At 52.6% G+C, this 17523-nt stretch overlaps 1 protein-coding gene across 4 annotated transcripts in view; it reads left to right on the plus strand.

Annotated features, from left to right (window-relative positions):
• The window catches only part of CDON (cell adhesion associated, oncogene regulated), a 668575-nt gene that overhangs the window by 74791 nt on the left and 576261 nt on the right, over positions 1-17523 (plus strand). For 2 of the 4 annotated variants that reach the window (XM_069614075.1, XM_069614076.1), the window contains exon 1: positions 10986-11296. The exons of 1 other annotated variant lie outside the window; for it this stretch is intronic. In XM_069614075.1, coding sequence (XP_069470176.1) covers positions 11264-11296 — 33 coding nt within the window. In that variant the 5' untranslated portion in view covers positions 10986-11263. Of the gene's footprint in view, positions 1-10985; positions 11297-17295; positions 17380-17523 lie in introns of those variants that run through there. One more of the 4 variants, XM_069614077.1, reaches the window with a different exon arrangement.

Consider the following 17523-nt stretch of genomic DNA (forward strand, 5'->3'; position numbering starts at 1 on the left):
GCTCCCATGTGGGCGAGACAACCATGGTTTCCACACCTACGCAGGATGGCGGTATGCGAGCCCATCAGACTCCCAGCCTGGTACAACCTTCTGTCCCAGCAACAAGGTCAAACAGTGCATCAGGAACCCAACTCTATGAACCTAGCAGCATGGCTCCTGAAGTCATAGAGTTTGGACATCTCAAATTACCACAGAGGTGTATGGACATTCTAAAAGAGTCCAGGAAACCAAATACAAGGCACTGTTACTTTGACAAGTGGAAAAGATTCGTTATCTGGTGCCAGAGTAAACAAATCAACCCGGTTGATTGCACTCCTTCCAACGTTGTAACATACATGCTCCACCTGCTGGATGCAGGGTTGGTTTTTAACTCTCTGAAAGTACACCTGGCAGCCCTCTCAGCCTACACCACATCCCATAACAAGGTTTCGTGGTGGAAAGTACCAGTGGTTAAAGCCTTCATGGAAGGAGTAAAGAGACTTCACCCTCCTATCTCGAACCCACCGCCAGGATGGGATCTCAATGTGGTGCTATCTAAGCTCATGGGGCCCCCCTTCGAACCCATGCATAAAAGTAGTCTCAAACACCTGACTTATAAAACGGCCTTCTTAGTAGCCATTACCTCCATAAGAAGGGTCAGTGAAATTCAGGCTCTGTCAGTGCAAGATCCTTTCTTTACTATCCACAAGGACAAACTGGTTTTACGCACACACCCTAGATTCTCACCAAAATTCATATCCAAGTTCCATGTAAACCAGTCCATCGAGCTTCCGGCTTTCTTCCAAAACCCACAAAGCTCAGCTGAGGTGAAACTACACACCCTAGATGTGCGTAGGGCGGTCTTATACTATGTAAATAAAACCAGACCGCTAAGGAAAACAGATCAACTGTTTGTCTCCGTAGCTACAGGCAGAGAGGGGGATCGCGTCTCTAAGGGCGCTATCTCAAAGTGGATTATCAACTGTATACAGCTGTGTTACTCTCTTTCTGAAAAAACTCTGCCTTTTACGCCAAGGGCCCACTCTACCAGAGGCATTGGGGCCACTCTGGCTTTCATTGCAAATGTTCCCCTTGACACCATTTGCAAAGCAGCTACTTGGAGCTCTATTCACACTTTTACTCAGCATTACTGCATTGACACTCATTCCAAGGCAGATACACAAGTGGGACAAGCGGTTCTAAGACACCTGTTTGCTCATGACCCTTCTCACATCCCACCTCCTTCTTCTGGTACTGCTCGCTAATCTATGCACAGCATGTGATCTAAGCAGATTCCACAAGCCTCAGAAGGGATACATTACTCACCGTAATCGTATTTCTGATGCTTGTATCTGCTTAGATTCACATGCGACCCACCCTTCCTCCCCTCCGAGAGAAGGCGCATGGTTGCTTGTAGTCTTACCTTTCTGTCTATCTGCTTGGACTATCTGTACTCACGCTACTCCTCATGCTACCTCATGTCAGGAAAAACACAATCTGGGGATCCTAGACGCGTGAGGGATCATGGGTACAGGGGACGTCACACTAGGGATAGTATTACTGGCACGCCCTGTGTCGACGCCCATTTTTCGACTTCGAAAAACAAACTGTAATACTCCGCAGCTTCCACTAGATGTCGGCCTATGCACAGCATGTGAATCTAAGCAGATACAAGCATCAGAAATACGATTACGGTGAGTAATGTATCCCATATATTTGTTGTTTCTGCTAAGAATGACAGCCCATCTTTCTTCTGTATTCATTTGTTGCGATGCGAGATCGAAGTAAGAGCCAAATTGCTTGCGTTGAGGTGCGAGGGACTGACATTCCATAACCAGATGAAATATGGTTTCCGGTGTAGTTTGAGCTTTGCAGAAGCGGCAGTAATTTTGTGATTTGGCAATCTGTCTTGTTGTGGCAAGGGGAGATTTTGTTGGTAAAATGTTCAAACAAATTCTTAGAAATGTTGATTTGATGGTTTGGTCTGGGAATGATAGCAAGTACGGCTGTGGGTCATGTAGCTTTCTGTTGTCTTTGCTACATTGAAGGGTCTGTTTGTAGCTGTTCAGTTGAATGGTTTTGATCCAGTCATACTGTAAGACTTTGGTTTTGGCATGTTGGGGGCGCATGGTTAGGAGTTCTTCAGATATCTCTTCCTGTTCCATTTCTTTAATGATAGTTTTTTCATTTTTCTAATACTGTGTTAAAGGTGTTTGGGTTTTCAGAATTTGAATTGCAGCAGTTTTCTCGTCCGATAGTAATTTACGATGGAGGTCTAATCTTTTCCAACATACAATGGATCCAATCGATTGTGTTGATAGTTCATATCGTATTCTCAGCATTGGATACAAGTGTGAAAGGTGGAGAATCTTACGCCAAAAGGTTGACTCAAATTTCATCCAGTTTACTTTTTTAGTGTTGATCATTGCTTCTGTTCCGTAGGTTATAATCGGGATGTATTTTAGTTTGTAATAGGCAATGATTGGTCTGAATGAAAATTTTCCATATTTCCTGTGGAGTATGCATCCTTGGCGTGCCAGTGTTTGTGCCTTTTGTTCCACCTTATCCAGCCATTGTTCTTCCATCTTGGATTGGTTGATTAATATGCCAAGGTATTTAAATGTTGTGACATTTTCTAATCGGATTCCACTGATGTTAAATTGTGGTTGATGTATTCTTTTTGATTGTGGTTTAGTTAGTCATAGTCTTTGTTTTTGAGATGTTGATTGTTAGCTCGTTGTTGTTCATGTAGTTACTCAGTGATGTCAGGGCAGCTTGTAATCCAGATCGAGTTTTGTCGAGCAAGATGATGTCATCCGCGTATGCCATAACAGGGACAGGTGTTGGTTTATTTTCGGCGGGTTAGTTTGGCTGCTGATCAAATAGTATTCAATGTCTGATGTAAACCGATTGTAGAGGGTTGCTGCTAGGGCATCCTTGCTTTAGGCCGTTTGATGTGGTTATCGGTTTGGTGGTCATACCTTATTTTGTTAGTCTCACTTTTATTGAAGTTTCTGAGTAGAGTAAAATAATGGTGGCAGTTCCATGTTTTGAGTTTTGTCCATAGCTTTTGCTGTGATATGGCGTCAAAGGCCATCTTCAGGTCCATGAATGCAGCGTATATGGTGGTTTTGTTGTTGATGGCTTCATGTTTGATGAGATGGAGTAATAGTAGGTTGATATTAGTTCCAACATTGGGAGTAAAACCTATTTGCCATGTTGAGATCCGGCCATTGTGTGTAGCCGAAGGAGTTAGTTGTCTCAGAAGTGTTGTTGCAAAGAGTTTTCCAAGTGGGTCCAATAGGACGATTGGACGGAAATTCTGTGGTTGGTCACGGGGTCCTTGTTTGTGAATCGGGACAATTGTTGCTGATCTCCAAGAAGCTGGAATCTGGTTGAGTGTGTTTATGATGTCTATTATCTGACGCATGAAGTTTGCCCATGCCGGAGGGTCTTGCTTCAGTACGGCGTTTGAGAGTCCATCAGGACCAGGTGCTCTTGAAGTATTCAGGTTTTTGATCATACTGTCAAGAGTGGCACAGGGCACCCAGATAGGTTTTGGGTGGTTGTGCTGATGTAAGGTGACAGGTAAGTACACACACAGCGGGAAGTTCAAACAGAACGAAGAGTAGGCAAGTGTAGCAGGAAAATAAAAGGTACAAACTGGAGTCCCTCTTGGGGTGTATGCAGAAATGGGAAAGAGTGTTCCACGGACCTTAGGAAACTCCAGCCTTCTGCACAGATTGCTATAAAAGAGGCTCACGCTTGTTATGCTCATGGCTGGGAACAACAGCGGTGGGTGTCTAACACTGAAACGCGACAAAAGTGCAGAGGTTACCTGCTGGAAACCAACAGTATAGCTCTGTACAAAGGGATTTACATATGATACAAGAGAAGACAAGAACAGAAATATCCAGGGAAAAGGAAGTCGATGAGCAGACTAGCAGAAAGAAATGAAGGAAAAGCAGTATAACTGAAATGGGTAACTTAAGGGAAGGACGGAGGACTCTAGGAAGAGAAGGACAGGGATCAAGAACAGAGGGTGAAAACAAGGAAGAAGGCAAAGGAGCAGCAGCCAGGAAAACGGGAGGGCTGCAATATCTGGTAGCACAAAGTGCAGGTAAACTGTAGTAGGCTGCAAGGCAGAGAGCCCAGAGGAGCAGGACAGAGAGCTGTAGTAGACGGCAGACCGAGAGCCCAGAGGAGCAGGGCAGCAAGGAGCAAGCCCAAAAGAGCAGGGCTGTAAGGCAGGGAGCCCAGAAGAGCAGGGCAGCAAGGAGTGAGCCCAGAGGAGCAGGGCCGCAGGCTGTAGAGGGTTGCAGAGGATTGTAGTTGGCTGCAAGGCAGGAAGCCCAGAGGACAAAGGCTGTAGGTAGAAGGCAGCAGAGCGAGATCGGCTGCAATGCAGGGAGCCCGGAAGGGCACTGGATCAAAAACGGGATAAAGCAGGAACAGCATACAAAAATTTGCGGCTCAAGGAAAAAAAAGGTGCTGGAAGGACTCTTAATGCAAGAGGGTGAGCTCCTGCAGGCAACTGCTTAAAAACCTCCCTGCCCTGTACTGAGGCAGGCTAATTGGCAGCACCTGGAGCAGCACACCTGAATACAATCTGCCGCCTCCCTCTCTGGTCCTGAGATGGTAGAAGCAGCACTGATCCCTAGGGCTTCTGGGGATTGTGGTTCCAATGCTGACGAATGGGAATGGCCAGGAATTGATAGTACTAGCAAGGTGAATTGTGGTACATGTAGTTGAGTAAAATAAAAAAGCACCAAAGTCACGCAAATGGGAATTAAGGACCAAAGTGTAAATAGGAGTAGTTCCAAGAGTATTCTGTAGATAAATGAATAACAAATAGTCCATGATAGTTGCCAATGTGTGCGCCCATGGCGCAGGCATGACACATACCTAGCAGGTCGTCATAGGTGACGCTTACTGTCCATTTTGCTTTATTATTGGTTGGTTCTTCTTCGCGTTGGGACGGTCGGTCCGCGTAGATGTTTGAAAAATGTGTAATCCATGTTTGTTGCGGTACGTTGGCCGTTAGCGTGTGCTGTTTTTGGGAATTGTCATTCAGGAGATTCCAAAGTTCTCTTGTGTTAGATTTATATGTCTTCATTATGGTTTCTGCATCTGTTTGTAGTAAGATTTATTGTTGCAATTTTTTTCCTGTTATATGATTGTTTCAATTTCGAAATCTGTAAAATGTTTTCTGCTGCTTTTGTTTTCTTCAACTGTCTTAATGATTTCGCCAGGGCCTTTTTCTTTTCCGCTATTCCCTGATTGTATGTATGGGGGTGAGTTTTTTTGTGGTCGGTTTTTGACTGTTGGTAGGGGAGCAGAATCCACTTGTAGTTCAGTTTTTCAAGATCTGTCTTGTTTGAGGCGAGCAGTTTCCTTGGTAGAGAGGTGATCGCTCTTGTGGAATGCAGAGCCTTGAAGATGTTCCATCAAGTTCTACTGGATATACTGTCAGGGTTGTATCTTGTTTGGTAATGAGATGTGAGTACACTGTTAACTTGTTGTGGTCGCTGTTGTCAGAGACTATCGTTTGGTGGGACTTGACCGATTCATGCAGAGTTTGAGAGGAATATATAATTGCGGATGAGGTGGAGTTGTTCCTTGCGTGGTTTAGGAGGATGAGATTTTGGGTATTTTCTTCATCCACCTTGTTGCTTTTGGTGAAAGTTGATCGTAGGTTCGGGGAGTACCATTCTGGGTGAATAAGTTAATGTTAAGATCCCTGCAGAGTATTATTTCTAGATGGTAATGGGTTCCGACTGCTAAAATGGATTTCTGAACTCTGTCCTGGAGGGGCAGAGGTTCAGAAGTCCAGCCTAGTTTCTTGGAACAGGGTAACCTCTGGACAAGCCAGACCAATCAGGGTAGCGATGGCGGTGGTCAAGAATAGGGGTGAGGGTGACTGAAAGCCCACAATGAGCACACTAAGCAAAGACGCTTACAAATTACTCCAAGCAGGTGTTATATTAAAAATATAGATGCTTTTATTACAAGGCCTCTGTAACATTGACCATAGTAAAGAATCGCGGTAAAACTCAAGTAAACCAACACATCACAGTCAAATACAATATATATACAATTACTGAAGGGTCTAAAGAGTTAGAAGCACGAAATATGCAGACCACCTAGATGGGGAGGAAAACGGGCAGTGCAAGTAATCATTAGACCCAGTTCGCCTTCAAGGCCACCTAACTAGAAGGAAGTCCGAGCCCTACGAAGAGTGGAGCCTTGTGCTCAAAAGTACCTGCACACGCTGGTGCCAAGGGGGCTCTCTTCAATGGAATCAGGCAGTTCAGAGCGGTGAACAAAGGAGGGCGAACAGATCTCCGCTACTCAAGCGCGGCCTCCACTTGCGGGCAGAGCGCGAGTGCGAAAAAGGCGTGCTGTTTAACACAGCGGGGAAAAGCTACAGGCTACTGCAGGAGGGCGACCGGTTCCTAGCGTTGCTACTCACCGGTCCCCGATGCAAGCAGACCCAGGCTTCTCCGCGTCAATTTCAGTGCTGGCAGGTTCAGATACGAGCAGGGGACATCTCAGCGTCATGTAGATTCCGCAGCAGCAGAAGTTAGAGTTGAGGATGTCCCAAACGCAGTGAACCTGCACAGATTGTTACCACAGCAGGGCAACGAAGCGGCCGTGTGTATATTAGCCCAATGGACACTTCTCACTTCAGACCTGGGAATGCCAAGTGTACGAATCGTGTGAGAGTGTCAAGGACTCGGAATACAGCAGCAACCTGACGGCGGTTACAGAGCAAGACTCCTGGGTAGGCTGGTCAGTCCACTGGATGGGCCAGGGACGCTTCTGAAGGCTTACGTGCAGGAGATGATGAAGATGCCGAGAATAGTTGTTCCCACTATTCCAAAGGGTCGAAGTACCAGTAGAGGCCTTCTCGTTCGATCAGAGGCAGAATTGTCTCACAGGGCGACAGCAGTGCAGAGGAGCAGTCCTTCAGCGGGTCACCAGCGATTCCTCAGTTCAGCCTCTTGCAGGATACTTGGCTTCTTTATCCTTTGATCGTGAGAACTCAGGAGATCGACATGGTAGTGGTGTTTCCAGCCTCCTCTTATCCAGAGTTCCCTTTGCGCCAAAACGGAGAGGACCCAATGGGAGATATGCTCACAAAACACTCACACCATACGTGGACCTATCACGGACCACGGTGGTCCCAGGCATTCAAGACACACTAGACTCTCTGGCACCCAGGATGTGTATTGGGACCAGACATCCCAGCCCACATCCTGGAGGCACACACAAGGCATGCAGAAGCCCGTGAAAGCATCTGTGTTTCGCAGGAAAGTTCATGCCCAAATAAGGATGGCCCCGGGTTGGCTCGACCTGAGGAAGGTGAAGGGGCAAGACGGTCAACGGACAGGACAAAGAACCTCGTGGCATCGCCATTTTGGAAGCCAGGCCACCCATTTTGGCCAAACGCGAGAAGCATGCTTAACAGGCCAAAAGGGAGTTCAAAACACAAAGAAACAATTGCTGCCACCAGTCCCGTCCGTGACATACTTGCACAGTTCGTTATAAATCCATTGAGAGTTTCTAGGGCCTGTACAATGACTAGAGACCCAAGAGCGCGGTAATGTAAGTTACGGTGCACTCTTGTGCCATGTTGCGCGAAAGCTGCAACATGAGAAAAGAGCTACGGAAAACGTTTCCCGGTACTGACTGCCTTAAGGACATGTGTAATGCTCACCTGATTCCCACGGAGGCGCTGACCCAAACTGGACTGCTACAGTTGCTTCTATGACTATGATGAGGCGTAGAACTCGGAAGACGCTCTGGGCAGGACCTCCGAATATTGACTGTCTGGCTTGTAAGGTGAGTTTTCTGCAGGTGGAAGAAAAAGGGGTAATTACAAGCTGGTTGGATAAGTTCTCCCACCAATCTTCTGCTTTTCCCACTTCTTGGTTCTCGACTGGTCTCCACGAACTCTCACCTTTGGTTTAGTAAAGCCGAGCTCTCCATCCTGCTTCTGGTGCAGGGGCGCGTGGAATCCAGTTACGTCACTGGATGATTTCAGTGTTTAGGCTCAGTGTCCTTTTGTGGCTTGTAATAGTCCTTCAGGTGCCGAGGAGCTGTTGGCGACACCACCACTGCTGTGCAAGAAGAGGCTCGTGAGTATAGAAGATCTGAGGCCGCTTCTGAAGGAGCACCCTTTTATAATGTCCTTTTCTGTCTTTCAGGTGCCGAGATGCTGTGGGCGATGCTGTTGCACGTGCGGTGGCACGTAAGTATAACTGAATTGTGGCCGTTTCCAAATGGGCGCCTCTGATAATGTCTTTTCCTTCCTTTCAGGTGCCGAAATGCTGAGGGCGATGCTGCCGCTGCTGCGCGTGAAGAAGCGCGTAAGTATAACTGAGTTGCGAACCCTTCGGCTCGGACACCACTAACAATGTCTTTTGTCTTCCAGGTGCTGGGATGCTGCCGAAGTGAAGGCCGCTGTGAACTCTGGTGTGATCACGGATGGATAAGGTAAGCGAGCGCAGCTGCGAGCGTGTTGCCCGTTTTCTAACCTTATGTCTTTATTTGCAGGTTGTCGGAGACTGGACTCTTGTGGCTGAATTCTGGTGAGTAGATGTTCCTGTGCCTTTTCTTCATCCACAGGTTGCTGCTCGAGAAGCTGAGGGTGTGTCTGGACCTGGAATGCAGGAGCCGACTCGGTGAGCGTCCTGCCGCTGATGCAGAATAACGCGAAGCACGTGAATTCTATCGGGCGTGGTTTAAATAGTGGAGAAGTGCTTTGGTGCGTATTCTTCCTCCAGCCTCACCCAGGTAAGAAAAGAGTTCCAGTGTCAGAGGATTAGCATCAGCCCCACCCAGGTAAGAAAAGAGTTCCTGTAACAGAGGATTGGTCCCTCCCAGCCAGTGGCTGGGACTTCACCCAGCTTGGATTGTTCAGGGTGAGTATGCAGCATGGTCTGCCACAGGTAAGTCCACCCAATCACTACTGCACACTTTAAGAATATGAGCCCGGCGCCGGGATTGTGGTTCCTTATGAGCCTGGCGCCAGAGGCGCCAGGACATGTTCCAAAGGGCCCCTGTAGGGGTCTGCTGGAACCGGGGGTGTGGATGATGAGACTGCTTCCGGGGACGCTAGGCCAGTCTTGGCTCCTCGGGAGTAGCGCTCATGACAGCATGTCAGTTTACCCGTAAGAATGGAGCGAAAGCCAAGAGGAGTGCGGCGGAAGGCTGCGCTTCTCTGGCAAAGTCTAGATCAGGGTGTAAAACAGCAAAACGTTTGGGGGTTGCCACATGGAAGGAAAATTATCTACAATATGAAATCTTTCCTAACACCGACTAGTTTGTCAAGTGTAATGAATACACCGTCAATGAATGCTTCGGTTGTTATTGCTGCGGGGTTCCAGTACAGGTTCAATGTAGCAATTTTTGTTTCATCAGTTTTTTGGGTTCGATTGTTCTCCATCATCGTCGTTGTTATTGTTAATTGGATCCAGGGATTGAAGTTTTCGCTGGTCAGTACTTTCCATTGGGGGTTTATTTTGATTAGAGTAAGTAGGCCTGATGCTGGTCTTCCTTGTTTTTTAACTATAGCAGGGTTGAGAAAGGTGAGAAATCCATCGCACGCTGGCGTTTTGCTGATCCAAGTGTCTTGGAGGCATATGATTTAGTAGTTTTCTAAATCAGCTTGTAATCACCTATGGTTTTACTCAGTGCCTCGCCACTGTGAACACCTTTTTTGAATTCTTGTTCTATATTGTACTGTAAAGACTACTACACGTGTTTCTAGGAGCGAAAAGACAAGGGAGGGAAGAGCAACGCTCTTACTAGGCCTTTGTCATTCAGATTGTGCGAGAAGGAGCAGTGCAAGAGGAAATGGAAGGGGTGCTACTAGTACTTACTGGCCGTTTCTGAGCCAAATTGTTAATGAACGGTGGAGTGTTTGTTCCCGAATCCTAACCTATTATTTGGAATAATGTTCATGGCCCATGTGGTGGAAGTGGGTTTTTGCAGACCCCCTAATGCAGAAAATGGGTGCAGCTAGGATGACCTTGCACCTCGCTTTAAATGAAGGGATGGGGGGGGGGTGAGGGGTGAATAATCTTCAGGGACGGGAAATCATTTAATATTCACTGTCGCTGCGTGCAATAGAAATCCCGGATAGGCAAAGCTTCCCCTGTGAAAAATGTGCAAAAAGTGGATTGCACGAAAGGTCCGTTTTCTAATGTTCATTAAGCAAAGATCAGAAATAAGACGAAACGGGGGAAGTAGGACACCCAGGAATGAAAAAGTCTGGTGGAAAAATAGGCTAAAGGCAGCAATGATGAAGAGGGCGCCAAGAGGCGGGAATACACGAAAGTGAGGAAAAGCCAGGAAGGAAAGGCAAGGGGAAAGGGAAGGTGCCATCGCTGCGCTCTACACGGACCTGCAAGCGCACTGGGCAGAATGGAGGCGCTGCTGGTACCCATCGGACAAGCGTCTAACACAACCCGGCGCAATATTGGCGCAATATTGGCGTAAGCCGGACAGAGGAGGCCGGGCGCCAAGCATTGCAGCAGGGGTGACGGGGCGCCCAAGGAGCCTGAAAAAGACCTGGGGGGGGGCACTGGACGCATAAGAAAGAGCGAGATTAGGACAAGGAGGAGCAGCGAATGAAAGGGGAAGGGGGGGGGTGCAATATGGGCTGGTGCCCCCTTTAGGGATTACACGTCAGACATGTGTTTGGGTTGCGGCTTCATTCCCTGGAGTGTAAGGGGGGGGGGGCGTTTCATGGCATTGTAAACCTGCTCCTGGAAGTCCAGTTCAGGGCGCTGATTGGCAGCGGGTTGGGCTGTCGGGACGGAGCTCCAGCGTGGTGTCTGCAGTCCTTGCGAGAGCGCTGGCTGGACGGCTCCAGGCAGGGGGCCATTGCTGGAGGGTGCCCGCCCCCATGGGCGGGGCCGGGCAGCTTCCCGCCTCCTCTGGCGCCCCGCCCCCCACGCAGCAGGCCCCGCCCCCGGCCCGGCCCCTCGCCTCATTGGCCGGATCGCAGGCTGGGCGCCGCTTCGTGGGACGCGGCGCGCGGCGAGCGAGCCAGGCAGCCCCGTAGGAGCAGCAGCAGCGGCGGGTGTGTGCACGCGAGGCCCGGCAGCGCGCCCAGGCCAATCAGCGCCCGGCGCGAGCGCCTGGAGGCCGCCGCGAGCCACAGCCGAGGCCCAATCAGAGCACGAGGACGCAGCCCAGTCCCAGCATCTACCCGAGGGCAGCGCGCCGCCGCCCGGGCCCATGGAGGGGCCGGTCCGGATCACAGCCCCGCGGGATGCGCAGCCCGGAGCGGGGGCGCGGCGCTGAGGTGAGAGCGGGGGCCCGGGCGCTGTGAACCCTCCGGGGTCCCCTCTGTCGCCCCATGTAAACCCTCCGGGGTCCCCTCTGTCTGTCTCTGTAAACCCTCCAGCAGTGACTGCTGGCCGGGGGTCTCCTCTGTCACCCCATGTAAACCCTCCGGGGTCCCCTCTGTCTGTCTCTGTAAACCCTCCAGCAGTGACTGCTGGCCGGGGGTCTCCTCTGTCACCCCATGTAAACCCTCCGGGCTCTCCTCTGTCGCCCCATGTAAACCCTCCGGGCTCTCCTCTGTCGCCCCATGTAAACCCTCCGGGCTCTCCTCTGTCGCCCCATGTAAACCCTCCGGGGTCTCCTCTGTCGCCCCATGTAAACCCTCCGGGCTCTCCTCTGTCGCCCCATGTAAACCCTCCGGGGTCCCCTCTGTCGCCCCATGTAAACCCTCCGGGGTCCCCTCTGTCACCCCATGTAAACCCTCCGGGCTCTCCTCTGTCGCCCCATGTAAACCCTCCGGGGTCCCCTCTGTCGCCCCATGTAAACCCTCCGGGGTCCCCTCTGTCACCCCATGTAAACCCTCCGGGCTCTCCTCTGTCACCCCATGTAAACCCTCCGGGCTCTCCTCTGTCGCCCCATGTAAACCCTCCGGGGTCTCCTCTGTCGCCCCATGTAAACCCTCCGGGGTCTCCTCTGTCGCCCCATGTAAACCCTCCGGGGTCTCCTCTGTCGCCCCATGTAAACCCTCCGGGCTCTCCTCTGTCACCCCATGTAAACCCTCCGGGCTCTCCTCTGTCACCCCATGTAAACCCTCCGGGCTCTCCTCTGTCGCCCCATGTAAACCCTCCGGGCTCTCCTCTGTCGCCCCATGTAAACCCTCCGGGGTCTCCTCTGTCGCCCCATGTAAACCCTCCGGGGTCTCCTCTGTCGCCCCATGTAAACCCTCCGGGGTCTCCTCTGTCGCCCCATGTAAACCCTCCGGGGTCTCCTCTGTCACCCCATGTAAACCCTCCGGGGTCTCCTCTGTCGCCCCATGTAAACCCTCCGGGCTCTCCTCTGTCACCCCATGTAAACCCTCCGGGGTCTCCTCTGTCGCCCCATGTAAACCCTCCGGGGTCTCCTCTGTCGCCCCATGTAAACCCTCCGGGGTCCCCTCTGTCGCCCCATGTAAACCCTCCGGGGTCCCCTCTGTCGCCCCATGTAAACCCTCCGGGGTCTCCTCTGTCGCCCCATGTAAACCCTCCGGGGTCCCCTCTGTCGCCCCATGTAAACCCTCCGGGCTCTGGCCGGGGGTCTCCTCTGTCACCCCATGTAAACCCTCCGGGGTCTCCTCTGTCGCCCCATGTAAACCCTCCGGGCTCTCCTCTGTCGCCCCATGTAAACCCTCCGGGCTCTCCTCTGTCGCCCCATGTAAACCCTCCGGGCTCTCCTCTGTCGCCCCATGTAAACCCTCCGGGCTCTCCTCTGTCGCCCCATGTAAACCCTCCAGCAGTGACTGCTGGCCGGGGTCTCCTCTGTCGCCCCATGTAAACCCTCCGGGCTCTCCTCTGTCGCCCCATGTAAACCCTCCGGGCTCTCCTCTGTCGCCCCATGTAAACCCTCCGGGCTCTCCTCTGTCGCCCCATGTAAACCCTCCGGGCTCTCCTCTGTCGCCCCATGTAAACCCTCCGGGCTCTCCTCTGTCGCCCCATGTAAACCCTCCGGGCTCTCCTCTGTCGCCCCATGTAAACCCTCCGGGCTCTCCTCTGTCGCCCCATGTAAACCCTCCGGGCTCTCCTCTGTCGCCCCATGTAAACCCTCCGGGCTCTCCTCTGTCGCCCCTTGTAAACCCTCCGGGCTCTCCTCTGTCGTCCCATGTAAACCCTCCGGGCTCTCCTCTGTCGCCCCATGTAAACCCTCCGGGCTCTCCTCTGTCGCCCCATGTAAACCCTCCGGGCTCTCCTCTGTCGCCCCATGTAAACCCTCCGGGCTCTCCTCTGTCGCCCCATGTAAACCCTCCGGGCTCTCCTCTGTCGGTCTCTGTAAACTCTCTAGTATTGACTGCTGGCCGGGGGTCTCCTCTGTCTGTCTCTGTAAACCCTCCAGCAGTGACTGCTGGCCGGGCTCTCCTCTGTCGGTCTCTGTAAACCCTCCAGCAGTGACTGCTGGCCGGGGGTCTCCTCTGTCTGTCTCTGTAAACCCTCCAGCAGTGACTGCTGGCCGGGGTCTCCTCTGTCACCCCATGTAAACCCTCCGGGGTCTCCTCTGTCGCCCCATGTAAACCCTCCGGGCTCTCCTCTGTCGCCCCATGTAAACCCTCCGGGCTCTCCTCTGTCGCCCCATGTAAACCCTCCGGGCTCTCCTCTGTCGCCCCATGTAAACCCTCCGGGCTCTCCTCTGTCACCCCATGTAAACCCTCCGGGGTCCCCTCTGTCGCCCCATGTAAACCCTCCGGGCTCTCCTCTGTCGCCCCATGTAAACCCTCCGGGCTCTCCTCTGTCGCCCCATGTAAACCCTCCGGGCTCTCCTCTGTCGCCCCATGTAAACCCTCCGGGCTCTCCTCTGTCGCCCCATGTAAACCCTCCGGGCTCTCCTCTGTCGCCCCATGTAAACCCTCCGGGCTCTCCTCTGTCGCCCCATGTAAACCCTCCGGGCTCTCCTCTGTCGCCCCATGTAAACCCTCCGGGCTCTCCTCTGTCGCCCCATGTAAACCCTCCGGGCTCTCCTCTGTCGCCCCATGTAAACCCTCCGGGCTCTCCTCTGTCGCCCCATGTAAACCCTCCGGGCTCTCCTCTGTCGCCCCATGTAAACCCTCCGGGCTCTCCTCTGTCGCCCCATGTAAACCCTCCGGGCTCTCCTCTGTCGCCCCATGTAAACCCTCCGGGGTCCCCTCTGTCGCCCCATGTAAACCCTCCGGGCTCTCCTCTGTCGCCCCATGTAAACCCTCCGGGCTCTCCTCTGTCACCCCATGTAAACCCTCCGGGCTCTCCTCTGTCGCCCCATGTAAACCCTCCGGGCTCTCCTCTGTCGCCCCATGTAAACCCTCCGGGCTCTCCTCTGTCGCCCCATGTAAACCCTCCGGGCTCTCCTCTGTCGCCCCATGTAAACCCTCCGGGGTCCCCTCTGTCGCCCCATGTAAACCCTCCGGGCTCTCCTCTGTCGCCCCATGTAAACCCTCCGGGCTCTCCTCTGTCGCCCCATGTAAACCCTCCGGGCTCTCCTCTGTCGCCCCATGTAAACCCTCCAGCGGGCTCTCCTCTGTCGCCCCATGTAAACCCTCCGGGGTCCCCTCTGTCGCCCCATGTAAACCCTCCAGCGGGCTCTCCTCTGTCGCCCCATGTAAACCCTCCAGCGGGCTCTCCTCTGTCGCCCCATGTAAACCCTCCAGCGGGCTCTCCTCTGTCGCCCCATGTAAACCCTCCGGGCTCTCCTCTGTCGCCCCATGTAAACCCTCCGGGCTCTCCTCTGTCGCCCCATGTAAACCCTCCGGGCTCTCCTCTGTCGCCCCATGTAAACCCTCCGGGCTCTCCTCTGTCGCCCCTTGTAAACCCTCCGGGCTCTCCTCTGTCGCCCCATGTAAACCCTCCGGGCTCTCCTCTGTCGCCCCATGTAAACCCTCCGGGCTCTCCTCTGTCGCCCCATGTAAACCCTCCAGCGGTGACTGCTGGCCGGGGTCTCCTCTGTCGCCCCATGTAAACCCTCCGGGCTCTCCTCTGTCGCCCCATGTAAACCCTCCAGCGGTGACTGCTGGCCGGGGTCTCCTCTGTCACCCCATGTAAACCCTCCGGGCTCTCCTCTGTCGCCCCATGTAAACCCTCCGGGCTCTCCTCTGTCGCCCCATGTTAACCCTCCGGGCTCTCCTCTGTCACCCCATGTAAATCCTCCGGGCTCTCCTCTGTCACCCCATGTAAATCCTCCGGGCTCTCCTCTGTCACCCCATGTAAACCCACAAGGATTAGAAGGTTTAAACTTCTACTTAAGGCTTTGAAGGTCTTTAGTCTATCTTAAATCCTTAGTTTAAAATATTAATTAATGTTGGGGTAATTGGAAGTATTAATGAAGATAAGATAATTGTTATTGATATAAATATTTGATTTTTATTATTTTGTCGTCAAATTGAGAAAGTGTTTGAGATATTAGGAGAAGTTGTTAGAGAGATTGAGTATGATACTCGAAGATAAAAAAATAAGCTTAATAGTGATGAGAGTGCAATAATTGTTGTAATAGCAATTAAATTTTGTTTAGCCATCTCTTGAATAATTAATCATTTTGGTATAAATCCGGTTGTTGGTGGAAGTCCTCCTAATGACATCAATACAATTATTATTGATGCAGCTATTACTGGATTTTTTAATCATGATATAGCTAATTTATTAATAGTGGTTGATATTGTATTTATAAATATTAAAAATATTACAGTAGTTATTATATATATAGCTAGGTTTAGTAGAGTTAATGAAGGTATAAAACATAAGACTAATGTTGTTCAACCAAAATGTGCAATTGATGAGTAAGCTATAATTTTTCGGAGTTGAGTTTGGTCCCATGTAAACCCTCCGGGGTCTCCTCTGTCACCCCATGTAAACCCTCCAGCAGTGACTGCTGGCCGGGGTCTCCTCTGTCACCCCATGTAAACCCTCCGGGGTCTCCTCTGTCGCCCCATGTAAACCCTCCGGGCTCTCCTCTGTCGCCCCATGTAAACCCTCCGGGCTCTCCTCTGTCGCCCCATGTAAACCCTCCGGGCTCTCCTCTGTCGCCCCATGTAAACCCTCCGGGCTCTCCTCTGTCGCCCCATGTAAACCCTCCGGGCTCTCCTCTGTCGCCCCATGTAAACCCTCCGGGCTCTCCTCTGTCGCCCCTTGTAAACCCTCCGGGCTCTCCTCTGTCGCCCCATGTAAACCCTCCGGGCTCTCCTCTGTCGCCCCATGTAAACCCTCCGGGCTCTCCTCTGTCGCCCCATGTAAACCCTCCGGGCTCTCCTCTGTCGCCCCATGTAAACCCTCCGGGCTCTCCTCTGTCGCCCCATGTAAACCCTCCGGGCTCTCCTCTGTCGGTCTCTGTAAACCCTCCAGCAGTGACTGCTGGCCGGGGGTCTCCTCTGTCTGTCTCTGTAAACCCTCCAGCAGTGACTGCTGGCCGGGCTCTCCTCTGTCGGTCTCTGTAAACCCTCCAGCAGTGACTGCTGGCCGGGGGTCTCCTCTGTCTGTCTCTGTAAACCCTCCAGCAGTGACTGCTGGCCGGGCTCTCCTCTGTCTGTCTCTGTAAACCCTCCAGCAGTGACTGCTGGCCGGGCTCTCCTCTGTCTGTCTCTGTAAACCCTCCAGCAGTGACTGCTGGCCGGGCTCTCCTCTGTCGGTCTCTGTAAACCCTCCAGCAGTGACTGCTGGCCGGGCTCTCCTCTGTCGGTCTCTGTAAACCCTCCAGCAGTGACTGCTGGCCGGGTTTTCCTGTCTGTAAACTCTCCAGCAGTCAGTGCAAGGACCTGGTTGTGTCCCCAGAAACCTCTCCATAGAGATGTCACCTAGGAAGCTGCTCGTGATTGGTCTGCATTTCGTCTTAGAGCACGAATTTCATCCACAACTCTCAGGAGGAAACTTGTCAGCCGTGGGTGTTTGCCAACAGCGTGACCCCTTTGGTGGATCCCTGGGAGGTTTGGTGAGGGGGCATGGGATCGCGCTCCCGCGAGCTGGTCTCTGTTTGGTGGCTAGAGATTTAGGACGCCCCTTTTCTGGTGGGGCTCGGGCAGCTCAGTTGCCTGTCGGGGTGAGGGGCACGCCATGGATCTCCTGCCCACGGGCTGCATGATATCATGCTTGTGGCTGGGGCTGAAAGAGCCCCCGGAGCTCGGGGTGAATGGGGCCGCCGCCTCGCTCTGCCTTTCATTAAGTGGAGGCGGCTCGGGCTCCGGCCCAGCGGGGTGGGGATCTGCGGGCCTGGGAATGCCATTAGTGAGCACCTGAGGAATGCGTGCCCGGGGGGAGGGGCGCGCGTGTGTGGAGGAGGGGGTGGGGGGGGGGTCCTCTGAAATGGAGCCTCCATAACTTATCTCTAATATTCCTGGCCGTCCCGGGCTGCGCACTGGACATCGCTGCGCCCGCTCCTCTGCATGCGCACGGCGCTTGGGTGAGTCTCTTTTATTGCCCCCCGCCCCCGGCCCCCCGAGATCTTCCCCTGCGATAGTGAAGCCGCGCGGCGGCCCCGGGGGTGTGGGTTCGCTCTCCGCCAAGTCCCTGTTTATTTTCCTTTCAATGCTGTGTTTGCGCGATT

Source organism: Ambystoma mexicanum, chromosome 9 (assembly GCF_040938575.1).
Source record: "Ambystoma mexicanum isolate Mex_15411 chromosome 9, UKY_AmexF1_1, whole genome shotgun sequence".
In the NCBI taxonomy this organism is placed as follows: Eukaryota; Metazoa; Chordata; class Amphibia; order Caudata; family Ambystomatidae; genus Ambystoma; species Ambystoma mexicanum.